This window comes from Hypomesus nipponensis, chromosome 11 (assembly GCF_054491055.1).
Source record: "Hypomesus nipponensis isolate SF chromosome 11, ASM5449105v1, whole genome shotgun sequence".
In the NCBI taxonomy this organism is placed as follows: Eukaryota; Metazoa; Chordata; class Actinopteri; order Osmeriformes; family Osmeridae; genus Hypomesus; species Hypomesus nipponensis.
Genome location: NC_140371.1, coordinates 15,093,687 through 15,103,317, shown reverse-complemented (window position 1 = coordinate 15,103,317; position 9,631 = coordinate 15,093,687). Strand labels below are relative to the sequence as shown.

The window sequence follows — 9,631 nt, the reverse complement described above, 5'->3', positions numbered from 1 at the left end:
ATTTCTTAGTTACATACATTTAGAATGTAAAATATAAAAGAATATGACTACAAAGTATATCCATGTCTTTTCACTGTATGCATCATGAAAAGTAAAATCACCATACTTCACTCAAGAAAATATATGGTAGCCTACTGACGGTAAATGCCTGGTTTTCCTATCAGTCTATGTTGTGATTTACACTGACGCACCCTGGGATAAGTCATTCTGGTCTATGATTTATGTGAATTTAGTAAAAATGTATGATATAAAGGTTCACTGTTCATCTTTATTAGTAAAATGTTCACCCCTTAATGTAACCATAGGCATGCCTAAGTATATTTATATCCCTCATTTTCTCTTAGTACAGGACAGGTGCATAACCATCTATATGTCTAGTGTCTGAGTCCAGCTGTACGTGTGTGAGTGCGTGTGTGCGTGTACGTGTGTGTGCGTGTGAAAGAGAGAGAGAGAGAGAAATAGAGAGAGAGAGAGAGAGAGAGAGAGAGAGAGAGAGAGAGAGAGAGAGAGAGAGAGAGAAATAGAGAGAGAGAGAGAGAGAGAGAGTGGTGTGCGCGCATTTGTCCTCCCACTCCCGGCCCCTGCGGAGCGCGCGCTCATGCTCTCGGCTGCGAGACTCGGATGTGAATTATGGTCATGTGACGGGCTCGCGAGCCCAAGCGCAGCACAGCCAGACGGTTACTGAGACTGAATGCCAGCTTCATTGAAAAAGCTCTGTTATCGAGAGTAGAGACAGGAGGGACGAACGTTTCCAGTGTACAGACTTACACATAACAACACGCAGAAAGCTCTGGGGAACTCGGGGAAAGGGACATTTTAACCTTCTGAAGACGCTCAGTGAGAGAAGGAAGAAGACAAATCGTTTGAAAAGAAAAATCAAGGGCAGTGGGTATACGCGGGACTTTATTATCCATTCCTAGTAACTTGTGGAATTATAAGGGCAACACACAGAAGAAAAACTACCTCTTCGTCGTCTCATATTTTCATTTCCTTTTTTTCTTTCTTTTCTTTCTTATTTTGGTTCATTGTCTGTCCTCAGCAGAACTGATAAACGAAGGAGTTGAATTGCAGTGCAGTGCGTAAAGAGGCTGAACGCCACACCAGGACAGAACACTTGATTGCATTTAACTAGCAAGAGGCAGTTTTTTAACTCTATTTTTATTATTTATTTATTAATTCACAGCGTAAGTGAACATATTTATTTGTTTTCATCTGTGGTTCTGTCTGGAGCCGAATTTGTTTTTTTTTTGGAATATGGTTGGGGAAATGGAAACGAAGGAGAAGCCGAAGCCAACCCCAGACTATCTCATGCAGCTTATGAATGATAAGAAATTGATGAGCAGTCTACCCAACTTCTGTGGGATTTTCAACCACCTGGAACGACTGCTTGACGAAGGTACAGTAAACTGCCACAGTGTGTACAAAAATGTGCCTTGGACATGCAGCACTGGCCACGAGCTACTCAATCTGCTCATGGACACGCTGGGATCATTTGTTGCTTTCTGTGGATAGTGCTTTGGCCCTGTAATAATTTTTGGAGGAGTGTTGCCTACATTACATTTTCCGGAAATGAAATAAATGATTGCAGACACACAATAGGAGGACATTGTGGCGTGTATCCTAAAGTTGAAATGACATGCTATTTGCGCGAGAACCGTTTTACCTAACACTCTAAAACAAACTGGTGCCCTAACTTAGTTCAATTACACGTCTAGTGAAAGAAGTCTCAAAACTTTGATTGGGCCGTTGAAATTGATTTGCGTGGCCTGTTCTAGCCAATTAAAACGGATCGATATTAATTTGGAGCTTCTGGACAGAATATCTTAAATTGAAACTCAATATATTTTGACCATTTGTTCATATTTGTGTAATCAATCAGATGCATCTTAGTGTTACATATCAATAAAAATGAGACCACAAGTTTGATAGTTCATCTGTGAAATTGTGTAGACGCACATACGCTCTTACATCATGGACGTCCGCTTGCACCCTCAGTCATCGTCATTATAGCCAATTTCTCATGACAATATTTTACATTGAATAACGTTACAACCGGATTTCAACTCAACCTTAATCTCATTAAATTTTGTTTTGCTTGTTGGTTATAGTATGTTTGTGTCACACATTAGTGAAAACTCAGCATCAATGTGAACAATTCTGGATATGGCGCCAGGGGGCTCTTATCGTTTTCAGCCAATATGAGTGCGACGTTCAGGTTTATTTGGGAGACGAAATCTAGTTTTTTTTTCAATCGTTTGTATGGAACTACAACGAAACTTACATCACTTTAATCAACACAGGTAGTCCAGTTTTAAGGATAGGCTACTTTCCCCTTACTTTTAAGTCATATCTGAAGCTGATACATGTCACATTTGCACGCTGTAATACTGTGCAGCTGTGATGATCGCGTAATTTAGACAGAGACACACCCAAATAAGTATTATGACAAAATCATTTGATTACCGCACCCCTAAATATCACATAATTAATTCATTAGGCACCCAGTTTCTGCCGCCCTCAAAGTATTCGCTCTACCGGCCTCTGCCGTCAGTGTAGCCTACTCACGAGGTCAAAAGCCTGTCCTGGGTACGCCCGCTAATCGTGGACAATAGGGTACGAACTCACGAGTCTCGGCTTTAGGGCTGAAACATCTGGGCTTGATGGAGATCAGGAGTACTGGTGAGAGGTGGGGAGGAGGGCGGAGGACCCGAGAAGAACACAGCTGTGTGTTAAGCAAGGCGATATCTGGCGCGCACCACTCATCTGGAAAACCTTGCATGCTTATTCCACATGGAAACACGATGGACAGCGGGAGAAAGGGAGGGGGCGTATAGGGGGGGGAGGGGGGGGAGGGGTCAGCAGGAGACATTCCAACAGCCCAAGCCCCATTCCCCCAAAATGACAAGCATAACAACACACTTGCATATGCACACACTGAAGTGTATATGGAGAACTGCTTCGAGAAACCCGATATTGTGTGTGGGCAGGTAGAAGTAGAAGGTATTTGGATCAGCATCCACACCAGGGTCCAAGTCATGTTCATATGCACTTGGACAATTGCCAGCGAGAGAAACCCGTGAGGTTATTCAGAAGAAGCATCTCTCGTCATACTTCCTCTTTTCTTGGTTGTTGTTTCCTCATGATTGTTGACTGCAGTGTAGAATGGAGATACTAGATCTGCCGTCTGAGCGGCGCATGGGCACACTAATCTACTACTAATGTAGTAGGACACCAATCCAACATGTATGTGTGTGCTCTCAACGGCTCCTCTTCTCACCTCTCACCCGGTGAAGTGTCTTTGTATCGCACGGTGCATTCATGCCAACTTGTGAACGTAAACGACGCACGTTTCTCGACATGAACGGAAACTGTGATTTTGGTGTCGCAGTAGCGTGTGTCTGAGTGGAAGTGATGAGGTACGCTGGGATGATGCGTGCTCTGACTTTGTGCCCTGTAGCCACATAGAGGCTGGCGAGCAAGAAAACACCAGTTTCACTTCCACAATCACACTAAGCTCTGACCTACGGCAGAACGAAACGTCACATCCGAACAGCAGTCTCTCGCCCTCACATGGATGTACTGGTGTGTGCCTTTCCTTTCAACATGTATTTTCACACTTGGTATTTCTTTCTTTTTTGGGTGGGTGTATCTTGCATTCATTTCACATGAAAGCTTAGGGTCAGCATTCATTCCGCATGAGTGGCCCTGCAACCAGTGTGTGTGTGTGGACAGGATTAGGGTTTAAGTTATTCCTGTCAGGTAGGATCCTCATACGTGGGTCTGTGTGTGAGCTGAACGTCTGAGATCTGAAGCTTTGGAAGTCATTTAGCCCAGCCCTAGTAGCTCCTAAAACTGCTTTCCTGAGTGTGTGTGTGTGTGTGTGTGTGTATGCGATTGGGGCATGGGTAGTCCACACAGCTACATAAAGTCTCATTATTGCATTTCTGTAGCTGTGCTTTTCCATCGCCGGCATCACCAGAGCGATGCTAAATCATCGGCTTTTGCAGACCTCAGCAATCTCCCGCTTTCGAAGAGGGGGGTATAGAGGACCGGCGGAGAAAATATCGTCTACAGCTTGCGCTTGGCCGCAACATTGATCATACGTGAAGTTCCAAGTTGTTGTTTCCTTCCTGTCCCTCTGCTGCGAGCGTCTGCACAGCGCAGCGGAGGATGAAAAGAGATAAGTGAAGAAGGAGACGAGACTCGGCGCCATTGTGGATTGCGACGTCGAGGGCTAGATCTCAATCCAGGCTAGGAGGCCCGGGCCAATGGAGATGGCTGAGTTGGATCATCCCCTTTCACCTGTGTGTGTTCGAGCAGTGCAGTGTATCTGTGTTATATCCACGTTGTACCTCACTAGGTTATATTGGTAGTGTGTGTGTACGTGTACGTGTGTGTATGCGTGCCTGAATCTGGGGCCATGAAGAAGAGGTTTGGCCCTATAGCTGGATGTTAGCGTGCGATACAGTCACTTCAATGATCTGATTGTTCAGTCATGGTTCCAACAAACAGACATGGAGTCTCTCCATAGCTTTCCCTCAGACTCGGTGTCCACCCGTTAAAAACAGCCTCGGATTCCCCTAGCATGTGCCAGCGCTGCTACAGCAGAGGGGGGATTCTCCAGTAGCAAGCCACCTTCCGGTGGCATCCGTCAGATGAAAGTAGCTCCAGTCAGTACAGTTTCAGAGTGAGTGCGTGAGCCCCGACGAGGCCGGCCCTGGGCTGTCACCGGTGAGCAATACGTGTGCGCGCCGGGCCGTGGCCGGCGGGCCGTGCCTGCGTGCTGATGCGCGGACTGAGGCGTAAACCCAGCCTGCTGTTAGTGCAGATGAATGCTCTCTATGGGGCCGCGAGGGCAGCCAGCCATGCAGACATGCTCCCACTCTGTAATAAAGGTGATGAATTTAATCACCAGAGGAGGTGCTCCAGTCGGTGCCGCAGCTCCTCGTAGGCTCAGATGCACACTCAAAGGGGATGGGGGAGAGCGGCGGGTGCGGGCGGGCGGGCGGGGGGTGTGTGTGACGGGAAGGGCATCACAAATCTACGAGAGCATCCTAAGGTCAAGGAGCAAATAATGAAGAACGCTTTTTTATTTTATTTTGGGGGGTCGCCGCGCGTGTGCTCGCGTGTGTCTGCGTAAGTGTGTGTGTTGGAATGCATGCGTGTTCTCCACAGTGTCCCATTTCTTTATTTGTTGTTGTTACCAGAATTAATTGCCCACATTAACTGTATCCAAAGTGTGTGACAACTCATTTATCCTTGTTGAGTTATTAGCTACAGTAGGTGTCATTTTGTATCCTCTCTGCTCTATAGATAAAGGACCCAGACTCCAGTAGCTAGCACTAAAGCAGCCCTGGGAAATTACACTTGAGTGACATTGTTTTTACTAGAGAGCCTGTTAACTAGATGAGCTGACTTCCACACCACAGTTAGTGTGTCACTGGCCAGACAGGAAGAGAGGTCTTAAGAGGAGTCGTTAAATACACACGGCTCCTCAACCAGTAGCAGGAGGACTTAGGAAGAGGCTTAGAAGTGGACGGAGAAATCTCACGCGGCGGGATGGTCGCAAGGACTCACCAAAGTTGGAATCCAAGGGCCAGTTTATCTTTTGTACTCTCGTTATTTACCTTTAATCTCTATTTAAATCCCTGTGGTTCTCTCTCTCTCTCTCTCTCTCTCTCTCTCTCTCTCTCTCTCTCTCACACCCTTTCTCTCGCCCCATCCCTCTCTAAAGTATCAAGACGTCCCAGAGAGACTGGAGAATCCTTCCAGCTCTTCTCACAATTACACTAAGTGGTCCTATTCATCACATAATTGGAGTAATTAATTAATTTGGAAGTGAAGTGGGTTGGGTGGAGGGGGGTCAGAATTGCATTTTTCCAGAAGAAACTTGGCTCCTGTCCCTCCCTGTATTGTGGACTAATGCCATTATTCTATGACATGCACAACAGGCCGGATGCAGGAGGAGAGTACTCTTTTGGGTTAATGAAACTGAATTAGCGGTCAGCATCTTGTCTTATCTGGGATCATGTGGTTTGCTGTATTGTCCGTTAGCTTTAGGGATGCATGGTTGGGTATTATAAGTTGATTTGCCCACCCAGGGTCTTTTAAAACTGCCCCAAAATGTCTACATTCTCGCCCACAAAGGTCCACTCATGTAGCCATGTCTGTGTCCTATGGGTCATCACAGGTCAGTCATGTGAAGCTCTAACCCCCCCCCCCCCCTTCCTTGAGATGATCCTTCTGTCTGGGGATCACACCTCTCTGACCTATCCTCCAGAAAAGGTCACGGGGAGGTCATGTCATTAACCTAGTAATCGTTCTTACGAGTGCAAACAGTTAATCTGAGAAAGGAATCAATCTCACACAAGTGTATGCGCACACACACACACACACACACGCTCACACACACAGTGTTTCATTCTCTTTTCCAGCAGACTTTGTCTCTATTAGAGGAGCTCAACACTATTATGTGTCATTATTTAATGTTCCCCTCGATGCCACCATTATTAGCGAATACATCAGTGTCGACTTCTATAATGCATTCACTTTTCTCATTTTAAAAGCACTCTGTGTAATTGAAGCCCCTTCTTATAGAACGCTGAGTAAGTCATCCACTGGGGTTACAGTATTACCCCTAAGAAGTCTGTGTGCATCCGTGTGTGTGTGTGTGCCCATGCCCGTATGTGTGTGTGTGTGTGTGTGTGTGTGAGAATGTAGTACTGAGAAGGAAAGAGCATGAGAAAATGTTAGATACAACTATTGATTGAACGGTGAAAACAGGTCATGACCTAATGTTCATCAGAAGGTCCTCTTCAGTCTCGTCTCAGATGAACGGGAACAGACCCTGGCATTACTCATCTGTAGCTGCTGAGATCCATCTGTGTGTGTTCCTGGACGCGTTTATCTATGCAAGTGCGTGTCTGCGTGTGTGTGGTGTCAGTTCTAAGGCCCACACCTCTACCATAACTCAGGGCGCTTGTGTTTAGTCGGACCACCTGTAGGGAGCCTCCTCTGGGATTTAGTTCACACTCTCTGTCAGCTATAGATAGATGGTGAAGTGGTGCTCTCTTTTTACACGCCTGTTTTTGTGCGTGTGTGCGTGTGGTGGGGTGATGTGTGTGTGTGTGTATGTGGTGGGGTGTGAGTGTGTGTGGGGTGTGTGTGTGTGTGTACGTGTGGTGGTATGTGTGTGTGTACGTGGTGGGATGTGTGTGTGTGTGGTGGGATGTGTGTGTGGTGGGGCGTGTCAGGATTTGAGTGCGTGCCTCATGCTCCCCGGTTTGTGGGCTCACAATGTCAGACTGTCTGACCAAGGGCTGTTTTCTCCTGCTCCTTCTTGATACAAAGTTAACGCTTGATCAGATCCAGGCATTGTTGTTTGCTGGGGGAACCCAGAAGATTGATGTGTTTTTCCTTTGTCAGCAGCCCCAAAGTTCAAGGTGTGCTGAAGATCCCTCCCATAATTTAATCTCACTTCTTCCTCTGTGATTTTCAAATGTTTTGGCGCAGTGCCCAAACTCAATCTAGAGGACAGCCAGAGGTGCTGTCCAATGGGACACCTTCTGCACTCCTCTGTTTAATGCTGATAAAGAGCACTGCAAATCCTGGGTGAAAAATGGACGATCCTTGACCTCAATTATCTTCTCGCTCTAAGGGCTCATATTAAACTTATACTGCTCTTTTGAAGGTGGTTAAGTATGGGTAGGAATGATTCTAAAAAGTTCTGATTAACAAAGAGATTAGGTTGAACATTGAAGCAAAGATGTGTGAAGGAGTTTTTTCCCCCCACATTATATGGTATTATTCAGTTCATTTGTGTTTGCACCCATGATGGCAAAAACCGTGTCATTTTGAGGACAAAGACAAGTCGAAATCTTCAGGAAAACATAATATACAGGCAAAATATTAAAGATGAAGCTGTCCTGTAGTCTATAAAAAAATATATATTTGGTCATTTATGTCAGTTTTTCCCAAAAGCAAAGATAAAGCAAGGACCTGGATTTTTTTTTTTACTATCACCGCAGAAGTCGACATCCGACCTCTCTTCCACTAAAGCCATGTGATATCTGCAGCCCTTCATTCAGTGGCATTAAACCATTAACTCCTTAACGGCGTGTCTCATGACGCCAGAACCCAATTATGTCAGGCTAAGCCAGAGCATGCAAAGCACTGCAGGAATTTCACATCACTATGTAGCTGTGTGTTCATCCAGAAATGCAATCACCGACTGGCTGTATAACTGATGGTCAGGCTGTGTCTCTGGATGTTTGTGTCTCTGTACTTGGGGTATCGTTTTTGCAAAACACACAGAGTGTTTCAGTGTATCTTAGTTTCACAGCATCGGTCCTCGTGTGTTTCAAGTGTGACCGTGCGTTCACATAGTTGCTTGCAGTCATACAATTTACCTTGGAATAAACAGTGTATAGAATTCGATTAGTCCTTCTTGGTGCATTTTCAGCGGAGCTCTGAGTCTGGCAGTAGTTATGTACATCACTGTCTCTCTTCAGCTCAGTTTGAGAGGGTGTCTATCTTTTATTTGAACTCTGTCGGTGTGTCAGTCTAATTGGAAGTCTATTTTCGATGTGTGTCATAGTAACTCTCTGATGCTGAGACGGTACGGCAGTCTCCTCGCAGGCCTCTCTGTTTCTCTCTCTGTTTCTCTCTCGGTTTCTCTCTCTGTTTCTCTCTCTACTCCCTCTGAGAGGCTCAGTCCATTTCTCCTCTAGTTTGTCCTTGGCCAGGCATTGTGACTGCGTCCATCAGGCCAGCCCTGGGGCATGTGGCGTCCATGGTGGGGTGATGATGGCGTCCATATGCTGCCCCCCCCTCCTACGCCCCGGCCCAGTCCCCCCTCCCTCCACCCCACCCAAGACAGTCCTCCTCTCGGCCCCCTCCACCCCCCAGCCCAGCCCAGCCCAGTGCCCCTCCACCCAGGACCAGCAGTCCCGCCCCCCCTCCCCCCCGCCCCCCCCCAGCCCCACCCAGCAGACACTTGCCAGCTTCATCTCTTCCTTTTTGTCAGCACCTCCTGAGGCAGCAACTGTTCAAAAAGCTCGCACTGTGCGAGGACACACACACACATGCGCACGCGCATGTAGACGCCCCCACACACTCTCTCTCACACAAGTGGCACATACAAGCACACATTCCCTCCCTTGTGTGCGTGCATACGCGCACACCACAAATCGCACTCCCCCATCACACGTACACAGGCACCTAATCATCTATGTTGTATTACAAGCTCACCAGGAACCTTGGCCTGGTTTCCAGCTCCTGGACTGAACATATTGCAGCACAGACCACGATGGAAGATGCTGTCTTGCACCGTTTTTTTTTCTTTTTTTTTATAGGGCAAAAATCATTGCATGGATCTCGGAGAGACAGAAGTCTCAGTCCGTTCTCATTCACACGGCATGCCGGTCTGTGTTCGGACTCGACTTAAATACGTCTAGGAATTTCAGCTCAGCTTGGTTGTATTATTGAAATTGTTTTTCTTTTGGGCTCCATGAATACGTGGATGTTATGGGTGGTTGTGCATGCTCTGAATAGTTGTTTGTCTGTCTTTGTTTGTCTGACTACGGACACAAATGTGTGTCGCCTGTGTGTGTTGCTGAGTGTGTGTCACCTC

The 9,631-nt window shown here is 46.6% G+C and overlaps 1 protein-coding gene across 2 annotated transcripts in view; it reads left to right on the top strand.

The window, feature by feature from the left end:
- The first annotated feature begins 656 nt into the window (after positions 1 to 656).
- Positions 657 to 9,631, top strand: part of qkib (QKI, KH domain containing, RNA binding b) — a 45,979-nt gene continuing 37,004 nt past the window's right edge. For both annotated transcript variants that reach the window (XM_084709576.1, XM_084709574.1), the window contains exon 1: positions 657 to 1,396. In XM_084709576.1, coding sequence (XP_084565702.1) covers positions 1,255 to 1,396 — 142 coding nt within the window. In that variant the 5' untranslated portion in view covers positions 657 to 1,254. The remainder of the gene's footprint in view (positions 1,397 to 9,631) is intronic.